The following is a 22653-nucleotide window of genomic DNA, read 5'->3' on the forward strand; positions in this document are numbered from 1 at the left end:
GCAATCAATAACAGCCCGACGGTACGCACTGCTCCTTGTGGCAGCATGCGGAACAAATCTCCGCGGAAAGCGGAACCCTGAGTGTCTTCTCGCTGTTTCCTGTCGGAGCCATAACACAAAGAGGCGCAGAAATAGTGAAACAAAAAAATGGCAGGCGCTAAAGTAAGTTGTATTCGTTTCTTCTTCTTCATGGAAATAATGAATAATTACGCGAGTTATCAGCCGCGTTTGACAGTGTGAGTTGTGGAACTTGGGCAGTTGTCTGAAACAGTTTTCGTTCATTGAGACTGTCGGCAGCGACATGTTGAGGCTTGTTGAGAGTGAAGCAGGAGCTGCTGCTCCTTCAATACAAAGCCGTTTCTACGTATTTGTGGGGAAAATGAGCCAAATGCAACGCCCGTTCCACTTTAACCCGATGTCTTCTCATTCGCTGAATTGTTCGCCTCATTGCACGAGTGTTTCAGAGTTAAGCCTGGGATTGTTTCTTGTCTTCAGTCGGCTCTGGTCCTGTGCATGGATGTGGGCTTTTCCATGTCCAACTCCGGCCCGGGAGAAGAGTCTCCATTTGAACTGGCCAAGAAAGTTATCCAGAAGTTTGTCCAGCGTTGGGTACGTTCTGTGCATTCCCGATTCTTCGATATCCAACTTTAAATAATCTCTTGTAAGTTATGCAACTCAAAGTCATCCATTTTACAGTACACACCATAGGAAGCCTTCCACTTCCACCACAAGATAATTTCTAATAGTAAAAGACTTAAAAATGAACTACTCCCAAAACATAATTAGAAGCCTGCAAGCCGTTTAAGAGTTTAAAGACCACTTTCACAACAAAACAATATTTAAGCACATATCACGTTCAGTATATTCATCTTTATTTCATATTATTAAACTAAAACTATAATTATTGAATTAATCCCTCTGGAAATGAGTTTTTCTGCATTTTTAAGAACCAGTTTGCTTTCCTCGCCTCTAATCCACCACTGCCCCAAAATAAAAGTATGCCCCCAAAAAAGTATGGACACACACAATGTTCCCGGCACATCTTAGAAGAACAGTAACCATGAGCAACAATGTCAAATGAATTATGACTAATGAGCTGATAGAAATTAAATGCTGGTGTCACAAGACCGATAAATGTTAATTATTCTTGCGGATTTGTTGCATTTACACTTGATGTGTCTCTTTTCTTCTTGTCAGGTTTTTGCAGAGAAAAAGGATGAGCTGGCTTTGGTCTTGTTTGGCACAGACTCCACCGACAACCCTCTGGACCAGGATGACCAATATCAGAACATCACTGTGCATCGTCACCTCATGATACCCGACTTTGAACTCCTGGAGGAGATTGAAACTCGGGTCCATCCAGAGAATCAGCAGGCTGACTGTATCCTTTCTACTAACTTTTAGTACATTTGTTTTTAATATAGTTTAATAAAATGTTTTTTAAATGTGCTTGTTTCTTGTAGTTATTGATATTCAAATATTAACACATTCTTAATCCTTCTAATGGATGGCCTGTCTCAGTAAAGAAAAAAAAGTGTAATTTCTATGATTTTATGCCTGAATAACACCAAGTACTGTCAGTCTTTCTTAGCTGCCATCCAACAGAGAAACTTGAAAGAAGATATTTATTTGTGAAAAGGTTGTTGGTTGTGAGATTCTGTAAGATTGAACAAAATACCACAAACACCTTTTTCCACATAGTCTGACCACCCACTAATGTCCCTCAATATTCATCTTAAAAAAATATTGCTGTTCAACTGAAGTTACTTTGATTTGATCTTCATTCTTTTAAAACCAATGATTTTGATGCGGTACCTGCTTTCATATCTTGTGTGTCAACATTTTGTTTCAATCGTGTCAAATACCTGAGAGTATTCAAACTCCTGAACTTGTGAAAACAGGGCTGGATGCTCTTGTCGTTTGCATGGATGTTCTCCGGACAGAAACTGAGTAAGAAACTTTATATTTCACAAATTACTTGTGTTTTCATCTAATTTTATTTTTTTTTATCAGTTGTTACCCAAGAGTATTATAAAACTAACAGTTACTTTTACTAGATGGTAAAAAAAAAAGCTTCTGTAAATCCATGCAAGTCACTGCTTGTTGTATTTTGTATTGGTCACTTTCTAGGGGGAAGAAGTTCGATCTTCGCAACATCGTCCTGCTGACTGACCTCAGTACGGAGGCGAGCTCGGACAAGGTGGATGTAATTATTGAAAACCTGAAACAAGCTGACATCACGTTGCAGTTCTTGTAAGTAATAACAGATGACTATTTGTTATTTATATTTTCCTGTTGAAGCATTCTGAACAATTACAAGTCGTTTCCTTTCACGGGTGTCTCACACGCAATCTTGTCAATATTTTTATTGGTAATTTCATTGTATTTGATTAGTTAGAAGTTCCTTCCCTTGTTTTCTTGCTTTAAATTTCAACTTGTGGTTTGCAGCTTGCCTTTTCCTGTGGAGGAGGAGGATGATGACAGCGGTCAAGGAGCTGCAGATCGAAGAGGTCCAGGTCACCCGGGCACAGGCAAAGGTCTATCGAGGGAACAAAAAGAGGGCGTGGATATGATGAAGCACATCCTGCTGAGCCTGGATGAAGAAGATGGCCTGGATCAAATTTATACCTTCAGGTCAGAGGAATGACTCATCAAATACAAATGTTTCATTTCTTTTTTTTTTCTTACGGTTTATACGTTTAGAGGCTTTTGCCTTTATTGTACAGTATGTGGCTTGGTTTGTACGCTTTAATTGTGTTGCAGGAATGCAATCGAGGAGCTGTGCATGTTCAAGCGCATTGAGCGGAAGCCCATGGCCTGGCCGTGCCAGCTGACCATTGGCAACTCCATCTGCATCCGTATTGTCGGCTACAAAGCAGTAAGTTGTCTGTTAGTACTTGAGGGCTTATCACAGAGCCTAATGAGCACCTAGCTTTTATGAGCTGTAAGAAATTTTGCATGAAATCATGTACATTTTCAATCACTATTTGTAAATATCTTTATCTATTTAGTCATTTTTCTATTGATCCTTTTGAAGTAAATCTGCAACTTCTGCACATCCGGTTGTCGTGTCATGGAAACTAAAAATGAACATTTGAGGGAACAATTTTGATGGTGTTTTTCTTTAATTACATGCTAATGTACAGATGAAGGATCAATGCAAGACTTCACAGTTGATGTTGTTGTCTTAAAATGATATTGTCCGATAGGTGACTGAAGAGAAACCGAAGAAAGTCTGGATGACGGTTGATGCTCAGACCAACCAAAGGGACGATGTGAAGAGAGAAACGGTCTACTGCCTGGACGACGACAACGAGACGGAGGTACAGAGGGACGACACCATTCAAGGTGAGGATGTGTCTTGAAACCACAGTGCTTTGTGTTGTTGCAAAGCACTTTGATCACATAGCACTGCATCACATTATACTGAAACGAGACCTAATTTCTGGTGCATTGTTTTCTGTTTTCAGGTTTCCGTTATGGGAGCGACATTGTTCCTTTTTCCAAAGTTGATCAAGACCAGATGAAATACAAGCATGATGGGAAGTGCTTTGCTGTCCTGGGCTTCACCAAACAGAGCTTGGTATTGTGCATTTTCTGTTATTCTGCTGTGACTGCACCTCTAACAGGCATTTAGTTTATTTACACTCTTCTTTTATTCTTCTACTTGCCTGCAGGTCCAGCGTCATCAGTTCATGGGAACACAGGTCTTAAAGATATTCGCTCAAAGGGATGACGAGGTAAGGGGGAGACAACCAGCACAATTCAGGTGACCACGTGTTGAAACTGACCTGTTTGTGTCTTATTTTACTTTTCCGTATTGAGTAGCACGCCGCAGTGGCCCTGTCGGCTCTCATCCGAGCGCTGAATGAACTTGAAATGGTGGCCATCGTACGCTATGCCTACGATCGTCGCAGCAATCCTCAAGTGGGCGCAGCTTTCCCGTGTATCAAGCAGGGCTACGAAGTGAGGCTGTGCGCGTAAACGTTCTGTATCTGTATTAGATCGAACATCACTAACGTCCTCTTTGTCCCCCTTTGTAGTGCCTCATGTACGTCCAGTTGCCCTTCATGGAGGACCTCAGAATGTTTTCGTTCCCGTCTCTTGAAATCAAAAAGTTTACTCCTTCAGGTACTTTCGTTATGTTTTTTTTTTTTTTCTCCCAAAATTTCTATGCTGAATAAAATACTGAAAGAACTAAAGTGTAGATAAATTCAGTGCAAATAGACTTTTTCGGATTTTCTTTTTTTAATGTTGCTCATCCTGCAATTTGAAGTAACAAATGTGACTCTTGGCTAAAAGAATAGTTTGTCAACTAAAATATGCATTACGTCACCAAGAAGTAATTTAACAGTTTAACAATGTAATGGTGAATGGACTAAATAGTTAAACCTGTTAAAATAAGTAAAACTGCTCAGAGAAATAAGCTGGATAAAAGCTCAGCAGAACTTCATAGTTTTAGGTGTTTGCCGGCTCCAGGTCTTTTGAAAAAGCCCAAAGGACAGAGAGCAAGACACACGAGTACAAACAATGTTTAGTTGAATTAGTGAATTGGATCATAAGTTGTAGGAAGTGGATGTTTTAGATTAACTGAATTGTTATGTTTCTCTTTTAGACTCGCAGCTGGCTGCGGTTGACTCGCTCATCGATTCCATGATGTTGACAGAAGAGGATGAGAATGGAGATCTGAAGGACACGTTTAAGGTTCATCACATTCCCAACCCTGCCTTCCAGAGGCTTTTCCAGGTACTGCGATCCAGTTTGTGTTTAGGGGCTGCAGCAGAGCTCTCGTGCTCTTTACCGGGCTCCCAATTCACTTGGTTGCTGGTTCACTGACTTCCCCTGCTGCTCTTGTAGTGTCTCCATCATCGGGCGGTGAACCCTGACGCTCCTCTACCTGCCATGGAGCCGTGGCTGAAGGCTGCTCTCGAACGCCCCGTGGCCATTGCAGAACGCTGCCAAGCTCCTCTGGAGGAGATGAAGAGAAACTTCACGCTCACTGAAGTGGAGAAGAAGAAGAAGTTAAAGACGAGCGCTCAGGTATTTGGCAAAAGGTAAGTTTGAATTCAGCGTGGCGCTGGGTCTTTCTATGCTGGGCTTTATAGAAGTTAGACTTGTAATTTGTGGTATTTCTCTTATATAACAATCTGAGAGAAGGTTTTTGTGTGTGTGTGTGGCGTTTGACAATGACAAAGTCCAACGTCCTCAGTGTTCTCCAACATCTGTCTTTGTGTTCACAGCGCTGAGGAGCCGGATGCCAAGAAGGTAAAAGAAGATGAAGCAGACGATGAGTATAACCTCGCTGACATCGCTGAAGGCTCTGTTACTTCGGTAAGACCCAAAGCTGCCAGGCGTCACGATAACCACTCCCATGAAAGTCGGCCCTTCCAAATAAAGCGCTGTGCCACTTCCTTTAAACTCAACGAACTTTTGAAATTTGCATTTCAATGACTCACCAGGTGGGAAGTGTGGAACCAGCTCGAGACTTCTGCGCGCTGATCAAGCAGAACAGTCTCCAGTTCGGAGAGGGTGAGCTCCACATTCACTCCCACCTTTTGTTCCCAGAGTGAAGTACAAACCTTCACAATTCATATTCAGCCCTTATAATTGTGCTCATCTCTTTGTTTGGTGGCGGTGACCCCGGTGTCCTACCAGTCTGTCAGCAACTGACTCACAGGATCGAGCAGTTGCTTGGCAACAAGAAAACTCAATACTACATGAAAAGCATCACCTGCATCCAGGCTTTCAGAGAGCAGTCCGTTAAGGTAAACACATATTCATCTCCTCCTATTCAGGGGGACGATGCGGTTGTTCCTGTCAGACTCTATAGTTTGAATTTTCTGTGGCGATTAAGTGTCTGGAGAAGATTACAGTGTTTCCGTTTCTTTTCTTCTGACTTGAACAGAGGCCAGCTATTGTGAAAGTCTGCTTTTGTGTCTGCACAGAGACGGTGAGCCTTCAGATGGGATTTGAATGTTTCATAACTCTCTTCTTTCAGTTGGGGAACGCTGAGCTGTACAACAAATACCTGCAGTCACTGAAAAGCAGCATCTCATACAGAGGGCTGGAGACCTTCTGGGACCTTCTTGTCGCAGGTATGATGGATATTAACACGGAGGGCAACAGAGTTTTTTTGTCTTTAAAATGAAATGAAACTGCTAAATTACCTGGGCACCAGCTAACTGTACGAGATGTGACATTAAACCTGGAATCTCTTTTCAAGCACAAAATAAATCTGTATAAATCTGTAATAAAACTGTAGGATGATCGGTAGTTATTGTTTTCATTGTTTGTTTGCTGTTGCATTTGTTATGCTTTCATTTTAACAATATATTGTTCTACCTTTCAGCTTTTGTTGCTATTGAGCTCACACTTGATTGTTCCTTTACATGTTCTTTTTAATTTACTTTCAAGTTTTTCTAAAGTACTTTGAGCTGCCCTGTGTGTGTGAATGGTGCTATGTAAATGAACTTGCCATGATTCTCACGGGCAGATGCTGTAACTTTGATCAGCAAAGACGAGGTTGAAGGAAGCACCGTAACCAAAGACGAAGCCAACCAGGTGACTTGAATGTTCAAATGTTTGACACAGCAAGAAAGGAAAAAAAAACAATAGTCTCGACTGTTGTCTTTACTGATCAACGCGAACTCCTGTCTTCAGTTCCTAGTTGGTGAGGAGAAGAAAGAGGAGGCAGCTGCACCTCCAGCTGAAGACAGTGGAGATGTTGATGATTTGGTAAGAGAGCGTTATCTTGACACTTTTTCTGGTTTGAAACGTTCTTCAACTTGTGCGACTCAAATGTTAAAGTTCCGTTGCTGCCCCACAGTGGGTTTTCTGTGCATGTGTCTGCTCTATTAGGACCTCATTCTCCTTAATTTTGACATCTTTTTCTCTTCCTGTGCAGCTGGACATGATGTAATAGGAGAAGTTGTAGGAGTGTCTGCAGCGGACTTGCAGAAACATTTGAAGAATGCAGTCTTTCGACCCGGCCAGACCAAATCAGTTGAGCCGTCCATTGTTCCGCCTCCCACTCGTCGACCTCCGACTTGGGAAACTAGCAGCACTTAATAACTGCAAGCACAGAAACTGAGCTGCAGTTAACACGTCCTGAAGTCAAGTTTCCAGGCTGTTCTAGTCAATGTTTTGGGTTTTAAATGTCAAAAATTCTGTTGTATTCCAAATTGTTTCTTTCTAACGAAAATGATTGTTTTTCTAAGTTTGGATGCAGAATGTACTTTAACTATCGCATGTTGAGACAAAAGTTGAACAGACATTGTGTCCAACAAACTGTGCTTTATTATGTGGAATCAGTAAAGCTTGACTGTTAATTAAGGAATGCACGACTTGTATTATATTGTTGAATAACAAAATAGCAGATGAATACAGTTTTTCACACAACATGTAGTAAAGCACATTGCTGTGACATCATTTGCGAAATTGCACAGTGCATGGCAGAGTCAAAGTATACAGTCTTGTGTTTGAGTGCTAATTCTGCTTGACTTAAACCTCTACATTCCTCTAATTTGGTCAGAAAGATATGTGGAAGCAAGGAGTTGCCAAAAATGTCTCTTAGACATCCAAGCGCTGTCAGTTTTCTACAAAATCTTTTTACGAGTTTACTTGAAGTCTGACCAAATGTAAGCATAGATTAGAGCTGCCTGGAGGAGGATGCTTGCTTATCTTCACAATCATACAAAATATTTACCATGATTTTTTTTTTTTTTGGGGGGGGGGGCATTCATTGCACTCAAGGAAACAGAAAAGCAGATGAATCAAATGAAAGACAAACGATGGCAACCGAGTTAAATTGCTCACTGACTAAGCAACACGGGGGAAATTGTTCAGCACCAGTAACCTGAGGTGTAAAATCTTAATGCAGTTGGCAAATATGTACATTTATGTGACTAACGTCAATATTTTACCTTCAGTCAGATTGGAACATAAACTTTTGAAATGCTTGTAAAAATTATCCTTGTTGCAAAGCTGAGGGCCGAAACCTGTCAGCCGGATATACTTTGCAGGAGGTGGACAATGTTGCGTTGGGATCTAACATAAAGTGGGAAACACCAGGCTTGAAACTAGATGAACTCGGTAGAGTAACAACTGCAGCACCATAAAATTGCTAACATGAGCACAGCCTTTCTTTAACACACCCACTGGAGGAAGCGATCAAACAGACTGGACCGTACCAGGTCAGAAAATTTTTGTCCTTTGAAAATGGCGTCTTGGTCGTCCATAGCCAGCTTTTCTAAGACCGCTTGGTCAACGTCACTTCCCGTGGTGATCACCGTGGAGACGACCTGCTGACCGCGCATTGCACTAACCGCCTCCTCCAGAACGCTGCTGTCGGTGACGCCGTCTGTGATGAAAATGAACGAAACCTCTGCGTTGCGTCGAGTCTGGCGAGCGTTTCCTTTCCCCAAGATGTTGTCGATGGCGTGTGTGATGGCAGGCCCCACGCTGGAAGACGAGTCCAGGTAACGCAGACTTGAGAGGCCACTGGCAATGACCGCGGGGTCGTGCGTGAGCTGGAAGGCCACGTAATTCTCGTTCTCTCTGCCGAACTCCATGAGTGCGAGGCGGGCTCGCCTTCGATCCGTCTTGCCCCTCGCCAGTATCAGTCTGTTGGCCACGGTCTGCACAAATTCGCCGATGTGCCGGTGATTCTCCATCCCAAGACGTTCTGAACCGTCCACCAGAAACACCAAATCTACCGGCCGCTCCGTGCACCGAGCCACATCCGGTTCTGTGGAGACAGATGAGAAACCACTTATTGAGCTGCACTCACTTCCACCAGTAGACCGATCGCTTCAACCGTGTTCCAACCGTACCGACTTTACAAGGAAGATCAGGGCACTTGATTACCGGATCTGAGGGTGAAGTCAAACCATAAATTAGACGAGCACCGCGAAGATTAGCGGCATCACTGTGCTGACTGTGGCGGCGCACGCTCACCCGGGCAGAGCACCGTCTCCATCTTCTCTATGAAGTCGTCTGCCACCAAGTCGGTGTAGCGCTTCATCTCGGTGACGCGAGTCTTTTTGTTGCACGCTATTGAGAGCAGGTTCTCGTTATCGTGCCTCTCGTCAAACATATCGCCAACCCCGATGGTGTTGACCACCACGGCGGGGTCGTCGCAAAGGTACCGCAGCTTATTGTCGTCGTCGCGGGGGTCAAAGCGGCCGTCTGTGACCACGACGACAGATACTTTGGCTTGGGCTCTCTTGCTGTCCCGGATCACGTGATCGTAGGCGAACTTGAGAGCCGAGGGAGTGAAGGTGCCCCCTGCGATCCACTGCAGATTCTTCACTGCTGTTTTAAAGGCGGACATGGAGTTTATATTTGAGTCACCGAGCCCGATGGCTTCAAAGGTCCCGTTGTGACTGAACTGTACAACTCCGACTCTCGTGCCTAAAGATGAAGACGTGGCAGATTAGTCAAATTCATTAAATCCCTTTTCACAGAAATACATTTCATGAAGCATTTTATAGAAGAAGTTTTTTTTCTTTTCTCATTTGTAAGCTTTTAGTTTCAGTCTGTGTTCAATAATGTATGGTAACTTCTGTACCAGTGGGTGATGCAGGGTCAGCAGCCATAGATCCCAGCTTGTTGACGGTGCTGATAACAAAGTTTTTCTCCAAGGTGAAGTTTGTCAGGCCGACACTCTCCGAACTATCGATCACAAATACAATGTCCAGAGCGCCACAGTGCTTCTCACAGTCTGCGGGCCAGGAGATAATCAGCACGGTTAAAGATATGAAACGTGAAGCTGAATCCGAGTGGCGATCGTGATATGTTCTTACCGCAGCAACCACACGTCTCCCTGATATAAGTCATGACATCACATTCCTGCAGGGACATAAATCCAAGTTAAACGCTTTAAAAGGCAATCGGGAAAATATTGTATAATAAATTCATCATCTTTTTCTCCAAGTTTACTCACAGTGAGCCCGGGATCGCCCACAGGTCCAGGACCCCCCTGCACAGGACACGGAGAGTAATGAAATTGGATTGAATTTGCATGCATGGTCAAGTCATTATTTGGGGGAATGTGCTGGTGCTTACATCAGGTCCAGACTCTCCTCTGGGTCCCCTTTCTCCTGGCTTTCCTGTCTGGCCCCCTTCCCCCTTAAAATAAAACACTTTTCAGTGGAAGTGACTCATCTGGATGTTTTAAGCTGTTTTAAGGAATTGTTTTTGTTTTTTTTAATAGTTTCCATAACTGTGGGTTTCCAAAGAAAATCGAAAAGAAAGCCTTTCTTAAGAAATGGAAGACTGTGCTGGGAACATGATCGATTCAGTGAAACAATGAAAGCTGCAGAGTTGCACAGATGTTACAAAGTGTTGCTGATTGTATCTGACACGAGGATATATCACACCTGTCCAGCTGGTGTCTTATGATCTCCTGGGAGTGCTATGGTCTGTTCATTTTAATATGCCTAAATGAGAAATTGCACCTGGTCAAATATCATGGGACTGATTTGTCCTCCAGCCTTATTTATACCAGCTGTATGCTTAGATTCTATTTCTGTGCCATATTTTCTTCTACGAGTGCTATAGAAATCGATACTCCCCCGTTTTTAAGTAATTTTACCCTAAATGTTTTGTTTTTTGTTTTTGTTTTTCTCATTCTCACATTCACCAAGGTTTTAACTAGTTTCAGCCTCGATGCTCATTAATTGGGTGGATACATTTCAGATTTGGTCCATAAATTCTAAATGCCCAAAATCAATTTCACAGGACAGTCAACAGGCCTGCCTGGGTTTTCTTTGGAAACATGTTCACTTTATCCTGAGAACCATGGACATCGTTTGTGGAAAACCTTTGCAAATGCTCAATACTTAAGCAACTAACAAAATCTGAAAACTTGTTCATAATGCTTTTGAAATTTTTGAGGTTGTGTCGTATGCTTTAAAAAAAGAGAGATCTGATCAGCCACATAATTAGCGAGCTGTTTCGGCACTCCAAAAACAACAGTCTTCGCCTCTTTAGCTTTCCCGCACTGAGTCAAATCCCGGTTTGCAAAGTGGTGTTGCACAATACATTTACGAAAGCTTACACCTGGGGCACTTGAACTTAAAATTCTCAATTTGATGCTACATTAGAAGTGCTTTCTACCGGAAGTGTAGAAGCATTTTGCATGCAAACAACAGATATGCCAATATTTGGTTTACAACAGTATTTTTTTTAAAGTAATTTGCAGTTAGAGTCATATCTTTTACCTCCAATAATGTGCATATACAAATAACAGCCCTCCAGTTTACAAAGCTTACATTGAAAAAGACCAAATCTTGTTTTTATGATGGCATTGATTTCATTTCCTAAAATAAAGATAATGAAAACCCATATAATTTTAACAGCTGGAGACCCAGATAAAACAGGACAACCAGTCTATTCCTTGCGTAGATTTCTTGCCTTCGCTGGTTTTATCAGTCGTCAGTGTCGTACTCGGGTATCATCCTCGCTGCCATCCAAAGCATTTCAGTGGCTCGTTAACAACAATGCCCAGCGCCTGGAGATGGCCTGTCTGGTATGATCACCAAGTCACGGTGTGTACTGGACTTTTGACCGACTCAGTCAGGTGTGCATAGATCACATCCGTCACATTCCTCCTGTGTCTGAGGTTCCCATGTTGTAACAGCGGGACCTGAATATTACACCCTGAATACAGACAAGCCTACTTTTGCAAACCGAGTGCCAGGAAAGAAACTCTGTCTTATGTTCGGTTAATGAGAAAAGGGTTTCATGTCTCCTGCTTTCCACACGTTTGTATACTTCAACTATGGTTTACCTGCTGTCCTGTTTGTAACATGTGTAAAAAGGTCAGAATACAACAGCGGCAGCTGTAGTGAAACGCTCCTTACCTGCTGAAGCCTCCCGATTAATAATATATGGATGCAATTTGTTATAGGATTCAAACTGAGCACATTATGATGATGCACTTGCTGCTGATACTCCTCTCCTTATTACTGACAAACATGTTTCTTCAGTCTTCGTACTTTTACTCCAACACATGATTTGAGTAATACGTCTGCTGCAGAAACACTGTCATCAAAAATCAAATGAAACATTTAAAAAGATGTTGTTCGCTATCTTACGGGCTCTCCAGGAAGTCCTGGATTTCCAGGATCTCCTTTGGGACCACAGTCACCTCGAGGCCCTCTGGGTCCTTTCCTGCCTGGTTCACCTCTGTCTCCCTGTAAAGAGCAGATTTATTCGCTGTGCACACATGAATGGACACCCGATATGTTATGAGACGAAGTGAAAACTATACAGTGGGGCCTCTTGAGCCAGCGTAGTTGAATCCTTGTCTTCCTTTGTCACCCTTAAGACAACAGACAAAACAAAACACCAGTCATGAAGTGATCTATCTTTTATCACACAAAGTCTTGGTGAGTAGCGAAAAGTGAAAAACGGCAGCACCGTCACGCCTCACCATTGGCCCCGGTCGCCCAGAGTCTCCTCTCGGTCCTTGATCTCCGGGATTTCCTACGCGGCCCTGCAGCCGCACAGAATACATGACTACACCAAAAACACAAACCTCAACCACAAGTCACTGCTGATGTTTGCATTACAAACAAACATACATTTCCTCCAGGGCTTCCCGGTTCTCCCGGCGAACCCCTTGATCCCGGCAGTCCGAGGTCTCCCTGGGAGAAAACAAACATCCCATCAACATGACGCCCACGTCCTCGTGCTAATGGGAATTTGGCAGGGTTTCTAAACTGGAATGGATCTTATAAGACTTATAGTTCTCCTTGGCAGTCATGTTTGTCTTATAACAGACACAGGTCGGGATCTTTGGCAGGACACCCAGAACATGAAGGTGTAGCTTCAGTGTTGGAGGACCGATGAAGGATCGCAGAGCCCTTCTGGCGATGCTGACTCATCCCCTCGCCGCCTGATTCCCCTCACCTTGGCACCCTTCAGTCCTTCTTCCCCAGGTCGACCTCTGCCACCTTGCATCCCTCGTTCTCCCTCGAAAACAAATAAAAATGTCAGATGAAGTATGAAGCCAAGGGATGATCACGTAAAATGATCGTCTTCACAAAAGTGTGAGTAAGACCTTTTTCTGGAGGAGTAAAGCTACAACTTGTCTAAAACACATGGGGATCATCTTGACACAGTTGGATTCTCCTGTAAGATTCTACAAGCTGTCAGAGATTACACTGAATGAGTCACTTTCAAGATTAAATTATTTTTTGTGTGTTTGAGGAACTTTGCCACAGATTTTTTTTTTCTTCAAAAATCAAAAGTACAAATTAATAAATTACACTGTTATGAAAAGAGGCTCTCTCGGTACCTTTGCTCCTTTCTCCCCAACAGCCGCTGGTGCCCCCTTTGTTCCAGGGTCTCCTCTCCTTCCCTGTTAATATTCAGCTCATGTTAATTATAACAAACTCTGGCACAAGCAAAGACAACCACATATAAAAGTGTCAGACTTACTGCTTCGCCTCTTTGTCCTGGTGAGCCATTTGGCCCCTGTGAGGTTTAATAGTTTCAATTAAGATTCGGCTTCACAGCATTCATTTTACAACTCAAGTAATTATTTTAAAATAAATTGCGTTTTTCTTTTCTTTCTTTTACCGTTGGTCCTTTTTCTCCTGGTAGGCCCGGACTCCCGGGACTTCCTCTCTCGCCCTATGGAATTCAGGTCAGCGATTTCATTTGATTTATTCTCAACATTTTTATTACATTTTATTTTATTTTGCACGATTTAATGTGAAATGTACCTTTGGTCCTAGTTCACCGGCAGATCCAGGGGGGCCCGGCTTCCCTGAGCGGCCTGGATCACCCTAAACAAACACAAAATATTTATGAGAATGTTTACCTGAAGACAGCAACTCATACATTTAAATATAAAACATGGGGTTCGTGTAGCCCATAGGAATATGAATGAAAGCCAAGGTTATAAGGATTAGAGAAGAAATGTTAAAGTTATTCGGAAAGTAACGAGTTATTTAGTCATTTTTTTTCTTTTTTTTAAATTGAACAAACGCTGATCAATTAAATAATCACAACAATTTCATACAAGACAGTTAAAAACCTCCAAAGGGAAATAACAAGCACATGGCATAATCTGCCTATTTCTATGTGTTATACATTAAACATGATGCATAACCAGAAGTGTCAAGCTATACATCGTGTTATGAAGGCCAAGAAGAACTTGAGATTATGTGAAAATGTGTAACTGATCCATGTATCAGGTTATATTTGTGGAAGAAACCAATATTGTCATTTAACTGTTTGTCAGTTTTCTTTTTTTACATATAAAATAGATCTATTTCATAAAACCACTTCATCAATACAACCAAGTTGCACTATAAGTAGAAGTGATTATTACCACGACTCCACTAGCAAGCTGGTAGTATTGACATTTAATGTGGAATTTATGTTAGGATAATCAAATAGTTCAAGTCGGAATTTTCAATTTGCACATGGTCAATTTTGAGCTCTATCATTTGTTCAAACAATAAACACTTGCATAAATTAAGCTGGGTTTCGTCAGCCTGTCATGTTGTAACAGAAATGTCAAGTACAAACCATTTAAAACAAAATAAAAAATGTTTTATGGTGAATGTAGTTGCTTACTATGGATATGTTAGTATTATCCTCAATAGTTTTCCACACATTTCATACATTTCCATACATTTATGTTTTTGAGTGTTGCTTAATGAGAAGACTGAAATGTCCTTGACTGGAAATGAACCTTTCCAAGTTGATAAAAGTAAAGCACTTAAATTGTACGTGGTCTCCAGCGTTCAAAAGCTCTCGCAGCCCCATTTTCTTTTGAAATGCAAAACTCAGCCATGTGATGCAGGTTGTGGATCTATTGTCTTACTGCTATAGATGAGAACATCTCATTCAATTTACTGTCACTTAAACTGAAGGCCGTCAACTCCCCACACGATTTCCTGCGTGCGTTTGAACGCTGCAACAGACTTCTGTATTCATCAAGTCCAGCGACTATCTGCTTGCATTTACAGTGTAAAAAGCAAACGAAGCCTCAAGGAGAGACGTCACATGTCCCTACATAAAACATGCACGTTACGATGACACAGGAATACGGTGTTTGGCCAATTACACTGACAAACAATGTGTGTCTGTGAAAATCAATATGTCTGGGAAAGATGCAGTGGCGATGTTTTGTCTTTTTGCTTTTTACTTTGTTGTTCAGTCAGACGTATTTACTGTCAGAGAGCTTTTTTATTCCCAGCCATGTTCGCTTCTGCTCAGAGCACTTTAAACTTTAATGGCTGAAGTAATTGAACTTTCACTTGGACAAACTGGAACCTGTATATCTTCTGCAACCTGTCTTTATCGAAATACTCTAGCTAATTCTATTTCCACGGAACAAAGCAAAATCACATGCAATTTAAACATAGTTTATATAAAAGGAAAATAGTGGGCAATTATGGAAAAAAGAGATGGTTGTTATGTATGATCTTACTTATGGTAAATTCTTAATTATTTCTGCTCTTGATAAAAAAAAAAATATATATATCCAGTTAGGTTGACTGCAAAATGGAAAATAAATGAGTGAACACAACACCAGATGGATTGGTGACTAAGAGGTCGTCTGTGAGTCTGACCCAGTCGACTTCAGTGAAGCGAAGTTTGATCCCAACAACAACAACAAAAAAAACATTTCTGGCACAACTAATGTCCTGACAACACTAATAAAAGGTAGTTTTGTTTGACACACAACTTTCTGTTATCATGTGATGTGCCAGCTTGCACAGGTGTCTGGCCACTGAAATCTGTCCTCTGAAAAACAGTTTTCCTGGCAGATCGCATTGTTCAGCTGCTCTAACAGCTGTTCCAACAGCCAAGCTCGTCACATCAGAAATGGGTCTTTGAAATAAGGTGTTGCGTTATCTCTCTTTCATTTTCCTTCGGGAGCTCGACGTTTACTTGATGTAGCACTTTTCCCATCTCTATATACGTATCTCCTTAAAGAAAATCGTAGTGAAACGTCAAATTGGATCACTCAGTCCTCTGACTAAAATCCATCCAATTACTGCAAACGTTTCGCTGACAGACACATTGAAATACCATCGGTGATGTGTTATCGCTCAAATACTGAAACATTTTGTTCAAGCAGCCTGTTTGAAATGAAAAAAAAAGTGAATTCATACCCTTTCTCCGCTGGCACCTAGCCGCCCAGTGTCACCCACTTCTCCAGGGTGGCCATTAGGTCCCTAAAGAATGCAAAGAAAATATTGTGATTAAGCAATTAAAGAAACATTTTCAGAGGATACAGGCATTTGAACAAGAAGAGCATATTCAAATATTGTATATTTGAATATATTGTAGCTATTGATTAACCAATGAAAAATAATGTGGATCAGCTTGATCTAAATATTATACATTTGATAAAAGCTGTACCAATGCTTCTGTATACTGGAAAAAATAATGTGAAGAATAATTAAAAGCGCCAGACTTACACTGTCACCTGGATCTCCTTTGCATCCGGGAGCTCCAATTCGACCAATTTTACCCTGAAGATTCAACAGAATCTGTCACTTTAGATCAGTGTGCTAACGGTTAGTGTGTTTCCAGCACACACAGGAGTCCTTCAGATTCACTCATTCACACACTCCAACACAAATCACAATGGCTGCCATACAAGGTGCTCAAACACCAGTTCAGCAACTGGAGATTGAACTACTGATAATGGGATTGGAAAACAAACCCAATTCACTACGATTCTCCACAACTTTATCACATTTAAAGTATTAGTGTCATGCTTTCAACGTCACCGCTCACCTTCTGTCCATCTGTTCCGTTCCTTCCGGACCCACCGGACATACCCTGAAAATTCCAGTCACACAAAATGTATCGGTAAATAGTGACAGTGTTTGAAATTCAAAAGCATGACACTTAAACAGGTTTCTAAGGGTAAAATTGTATCCGTCACTTACCTTTGCTCCACCAAATCCCAATTCACCCTGTTGAGATACAACGAGGAGAGTAATAAGCTCATCTGCACCTCATTCCTCTGTTAGATAAACAGAAGATCTGATATGTAGAGATGTGGCTCTCACCTTTTCACCTTTCCAACCAATCGCTCCCTACGCAAAGAAAACAGGGCCAACTCAATAAGGTTTTGGATTTATATATATTCATGAAGCACCATAAATCATGAAGCAAGCGGCAGCAGGCCTCAGCTAACCTTTGGCCCAGGCCGTCCTATTGGACCTTCGATGCCTGGATCTCCCTGAAATGCAATAAAATAGATTCAGCAACACATAAGAAAACAAAACAAAACTATATATATATATTTGTATGAATGAAGAATTTTGGGTGCAGGATGTGATTCTACACACCCGCCTGCCTTTGTCTCCTTTGGCCCCAGTCTTGCCACTGTCTCCTTTAAAGCCCTTTATGAAAACAGAGATATTGAATTTGCAATAAATCAGAAATAGCTTCCTGACTTGAAATTAGTTGTGTTTCAACATCAATAATTCTCACTTTTGGACCTGGAGGCCCTTTCCGTCCAGGGATCCCTGGAGCCTGATAGCACTTTACTTTATAACACTAAAAAAAAAAAGAAGACAAAATAATGTCAAAGGCAGTTCTACATATACATTTGGACCTGTGCATTTTCTTTTCTTTTTGTAAATAGATATATGCAGCCTTTCTTACCTTTTGGTATGCTTGATGTTTCTGCAAAGAAAAGACATTAGTCAGTGGCAATCGCCTGATAGCACCATTCATGTTTAAATTCAAGCTGGAATGTAAAGAGTCTTCAGATTACCATGACTTTTATCATACGATCAATTGATTCAGTGCTCAGTCTTGGTTTCCCCCCAACAACCTCCACAACGATGTACTGATCACGGTACAGCTCTGTGGGGGAGCTGGCTATCTCCCGCAGACCGACTTCATCCACCTTCCTGGATGGCGCGACGGAGAAAATGTGAACCCCTTGGTCTCGGGCCTTGTCTGCCATCATCTTGATCCCTCCACATGGACTTCCTGTCACGTGGCCGTCTGTGATGACGACGGAGAACAGGATGGCGTTTGTCTCCGTGAAGTGGTGGGTCATCTGGTGAGTCATGTTCTTCAAGGCACAGTCGATGTAGGTGCCTTTTCCCAGGTATCTGATGGCGCGGCTTGATGCCAGAGTCCTGATGAAGTTCTCTCTGGTGGTGAACTGGCTGAAGATCACCTGTTTCTGGGAGAAATGCAGTCCCCCGATGGACCAAGAGATCTGGATCTGGCCCATGTACTCCTCATCGGCCAGCCTCTGTGCAAAGATCTTCGTGAATTCCCTGATGCTGTCTACAAGACTGCCCGGCGGGGACTCCTGTAAGGCGACGGTCTCTGACGTGTCAATAGTGAAATACAGCTTGATGGGACACTCGATTATTCCTGGAGGAAAGAAGAAAGTGAAAGAACTTTCAGCAGTAAAATTAACATACATTATACTGCTGTACCATTGTTTGATGATTTGTTGCTCGTGTTGATCATTTAAAGTGATGTTTCAATTTGAGGTTTGAGTTTGAGGTTTGATGCATTGGGTTGACTAAGGAAGCATGATTTCACAGATTGAGTAAAGTTGAAGTAGTAATTCATGTTTCTCTAAAGGTCATAATTTAATGATATACTTATAACAAAGCAAAGCTTAAATTAATACATTTGTTTAAGTTCTAGATATTCTGCAAAGGTGCCCGACTAACATATGCTGCTAAACCTTCTCATCACACACACACACACACACAGTGTACTGCACCATCATGTAATGAATTATTCTACACTTTGTTGTCCGAGCCGTGCAGTGTATCTCCACAACTGCAAGAAAATAATTTTAAGTTTCAGGAGAAAAACATGCTTGCACCTTGAAGCAATGCTGATTTGAAGTGTAACAGCAGAAAAGGAGGCTTTTAATGAAAGTGACGGCTGAGATGGCGCTCAGGATGTCCGCTTTGTGTGAAGTGAACTGTGTGACAGCTCTCCTCCTGCAAACCCCGTCACATGCAGTCCATCCTTCCGCTAAAAATGTGAGTAAATATATAGTTTCTGTTGTGCCAAAGGCATAAATGTGCACAACTGTCCTGCCTTAGTTACGCATAGGAAACTTGCTGTTGACTAATGCTGCAGGTATTTATCAACCTCTCAGAAAATCAACCTCTAATAACATTTAGGCAAAACCTTGTGACGAGCAAAGTCTATGTTGATGTCCTAATTTTTGGTGATCTGTGCAACATCATGACATACAAAACATTCGAGAGTTATTGAGCTCCGAAAACTTGCCTCGTTGCTGTGATTTATGCAACTTTCATTCATATTTATATCTATTTAAATTGCTATTTCTTCTTTACTCCACGAGCTGTGTCACTAAGTTAAAATAGATCCTTCCTGCAATGCACTAAGCCTAGTGGAGGAAACTCACTTCCACAACCTTCAGTTGTGGGTCGAGGAGGTGGAGTCGGCCCCGGACTGTCCCCCCGCCCAGGTATAGGTCTGGGTCCACGAGGCACAAGTTGAAGACTTGCAGCTTGAAGGATGCATAAAAAGATGAACCCTGAAATCACGGCCATTTTTGACCTTAAAAAAAAACAAAAACAAAACAGAAATGACAACACCAAGAAAACAAAAACAAGCAGACAGTCAGGGGAGGAGACACAGTTGTTGAAGGATTACTTTTTACTCTAAAGCTCCCTTTAAATGTAGGAAGGAGCTGTCAAGCGACTGAGTTTTCCCAGGAGGCGTCTCCAGGGATCCTCAAAAATGTTTATCTCTCTTTAAAACAAGTCAGTGAATAACCCGCACTGTGGAAAAAAAATATTTAAATAGACAATCTGTTTTATTTGTGCGTCTCGCTTGTTCAGTGGAACCGACATCCACCGCAGGAATTCACAAACGACATGAGACTTTTTAAGAAAGCCATTTCCTGAGAACGTTTCTTTGATAAGAGCCGATAGCAGAAGGGCGTGTGCAGCCAGGGAGGGATATTTTCACCGGAAGGGGAGCATTCCTTCAGAATTACTAAACATTAACCAAACAACAAATGAACTAGACACAGACTGAGCTCTTGTCGGGGTGCAGCTTCGGGTTCCTACAGGGCCAACCAAAACATTTTCTGCCGTGAGCACCACTGCACAAAGAAAACAACATGTAGAAGTCACGTAGAAGAACCGCCGCATTGCTGTTGCCTTAAGATTTCAATTCATAATGTGTTATTTTTGCAGCATTTCTACAATGTTTCAGAGAGTTATTCGTGCATTTTACCCCAAAAACATTTTTATTACAAGTTGTTCTTTGATGGTTTAATATCAAACTCATAGACAACTTACTGAAAAAGACTGCAACGTAGCAGATTGTGTTACATGTGTTTCACATTAAATGGTATCTAGAAATTGCCCATAAGTGTGAATGTGAGTGTATTCCCGCTGGCGGACTGGCAACCTCTCCATGGTCTGACCCATCAACTGGGTTCACTGATGTATGGGTCAGAGGGAATTGTATATCGAAAAAGAAAAATATTCAAAATACAACTGTTTTCCAACATTTTGGTATCCACTCACATTCAGAGGTATTTGATTTGCCACAAAAGGTCCACAAAACGTGGAGAAAAATAGAAACATAGACATCTTACTTCTCTCTTTTCCATGAATCATTTCCTGCCAGATGTATCTACAGTTGTATGTTTATAAAACAATAAATAAGACAGTTTAAACATGCTCCACCTCCCGCAGTTCACAGTTGACATGCTGTTTACACACTCACCCTTAATCGGCAAATAACGTCATAGCAAATACTACATCAGTCTGAAAAGGCCCAGAAGGTTTACTTTTTTACAGCTGATAAGGTAAGAGGAACTTTTCCATGCAGTCCATGGGAATATTTTTTCCATTACTTTAATTGGTAGGCTTATTTTCATGATCAGTTTCAATAAATAATTAACTGAGAAGAGGGGGAAAAAACAATAGCTTCACTTCAACCAGCTGCTGTTTTTCTCTTCAGCTTTAGTTGCATGAACAGTGCTTTCTGCTCAGATGCCTGCATGGAGAAATAAACCATCTGAATTGAAATTGTTAGTATCATCACGAATTTGTATGTATTTTTGTTTCCAGTGGGCTTGATGTGGGGTGTTTGTAAGATTGAAAAACAAAAACAAATAATTAATTAAATATTTGAAAGGATGGGTTAAACAAAAAAACAAAACAAAACCTTAACATCAGGTACAATCTATAAGTGCTGAATTGCATTAGAACACATGTGAAACTAACAGCTTGCCCACTGAGCGTCTTATAATTAGGATATTTTTAATTTTAAAACTTGGATTCCTCGGAATACAGTTACTGTAAATAGTAATACAAGGAATAAAGACACACATTTTGGTACGTTTATGTCCAACCCCCCCCCCCCCCCCCCCCCAAAAAAAACAAAAACAAAACCCACGCATCATTCCAGAGTTGATCAGACGACAACAACCATTTATAATTTAAAGTCTCTAAATGTGAATCATCGTGAATAAAGTGTGAATGAAGTTGGAGTTACTCACCGCGGTGACAGTACAGAGAATAAACTCCGACCTGCCGTTTCAAACTGTCAGGAAATTGAAGAAATGTCTAAAACTGCAGATAATCATCTCAATCGGAAAGTTTCCATATCGGTGGACTCCATCGGGGTCAGATACTGCTCTCTTTTTATTCCACGGCTGGGGGGGGTGGACTGAAAGCGCGCTCACGCAGGCGCGCACCCGCCCACGCACGCACTCGAGATGTTTAGATGAATGTCTGGCGGTGAGAGCTCAACTTCTCAATGCTGCAGACGTAAGGGGTTTAAATAAATACAGCCTTGCCGCTATGAGCTATTTATCTACCTGAGCTGACAGAATTAATGTCAGAGTCGCAGGCCGATTGTCTCCAGAGAGCAGCTCCACCAGCACACCACCTCCCGCTGCCTCACAACCCTACATGGAGAGAGAGATACTCACACTCCTGCTCTGTTTACACTTCAAGACGACACAGCAGGAGGCTTGTCATGGTGGAATTTAACCGCCGCAGCCATTCAGAAATGATGAGCCAAATAATGGAATTAACCCACCAGATGAAGATGTCTGTGATGATTTTGAGATTTAATTACTTTTTTTAAAAAATTATTATTATTATTGGGTTCGTGGAACTGATTTGTGCTACTTTGTACAGTGCAGAGGTTTTGTGGTTAGTTCTGTATGTTTGGGACATCATTTCTGCCCAGTTCCTTCCAAGTAAGTCCAAGAATGCCCAGGTTAAGATATGCTTTTATAATTCTGATTAAATTTGCTTTGAAGGAATAAATGTATGCATGTGTGACGCATAATATCTCAGAAAACTGCAGCAGAGTCCCCATTTGACTCGTATATTATTTTTCTGAAGGCATTTCTTTTTTTTTCTTCTTTTTTTTTCTTCTTTTTTTTCTTTTTTTACCCCTTCTAAGATTTTGCCACTTTTGTAGAATATAAGAAATTATCTGCACAAATCAACGTTTTAGTTTGTTTCTTTGTTTAACAGCACACATAACAATGTTTATTCAAAAGCCTTTTGGGACTATTGACATTTTGGAAGCACATGGTTTTTTGTTTTTTTTACCTCAGATAAACTACAGCATTTATCCTCTTCCTCTTCTTTGGGGCAGATGAAATGACCATGAAAGTTCACA

General features: G+C 41.5%; 2 protein-coding genes across 2 annotated transcripts; one reads left to right on the forward strand and one right to left on the reverse strand.

Moving 5' to 3' along the window:
* The first annotated feature begins 106 nt into the window (after positions 1 to 106).
* Positions 107 to 7044, forward strand: LOC308131143 (X-ray repair cross-complementing protein 5-like). Its single transcript, XM_080497750.1, has 21 exons — positions 107 to 162; positions 496 to 609; positions 1198 to 1381; positions 1902 to 1950; positions 2131 to 2253; positions 2449 to 2634; positions 2764 to 2878; positions 3210 to 3348; positions 3471 to 3583; positions 3678 to 3740; positions 3829 to 3966; positions 4044 to 4131; positions 4616 to 4746; positions 4858 to 5054; positions 5241 to 5331; positions 5460 to 5529; positions 5656 to 5765; positions 5999 to 6095; positions 6494 to 6561; positions 6661 to 6735; positions 6905 to 7044. Exons 1-21 carry the CDS (start codon positions 148 to 150, stop codon positions 6917 to 6919), a joined length of 2181 nt encoding a protein of 726 aa, XP_080353876.1. The 5' UTR covers positions 107 to 147; the 3' UTR covers positions 6920 to 7044.
* A 1098-nt stretch (positions 7045 to 8142) lies between these two features.
* LOC308131142 (collagen alpha-2(VI) chain-like) lies at positions 8143 to 21652 on the reverse strand. Its single transcript, XM_080497749.1, has 28 exons — positions 21515 to 21652; positions 19400 to 19554; positions 17762 to 18378; positions 17650 to 17670; positions 17476 to 17541; positions 17331 to 17384; positions 17177 to 17221; positions 17049 to 17075; positions 16926 to 16952; positions 16771 to 16815; positions 16449 to 16502; positions 16140 to 16202; positions 13734 to 13796; positions 13588 to 13641; positions 13447 to 13482; positions 13304 to 13366; positions 12916 to 12978; positions 12588 to 12650; positions 12437 to 12499; positions 12275 to 12325; positions 12099 to 12197; positions 10066 to 10128; positions 9944 to 9979; positions 9804 to 9849; positions 9569 to 9721; positions 8956 to 9411; positions 8832 to 8870; positions 8143 to 8746 (listed from the first exon to the last, which is right to left on the reverse strand). The coding sequence occupies exons 2-28, from the start codon at positions 19545 to 19547 to the stop codon at positions 8145 to 8147; spliced, it is 3117 nt and encodes a 1038-aa protein (XP_080353875.1). The 5' UTR covers positions 19548 to 19554; positions 21515 to 21652; the 3' UTR covers positions 8143 to 8144.
* Between the last annotated feature and the right edge of the window lie 1001 nt (positions 21653 to 22653).

Source organism: Blennius ocellaris (assembly GCF_963422515.1).
Source record: "Blennius ocellaris genome assembly, chromosome: 6".
In the NCBI taxonomy this organism is placed as follows: Eukaryota; Metazoa; Chordata; class Actinopteri; order Blenniiformes; family Blenniidae; genus Blennius; species Blennius ocellaris.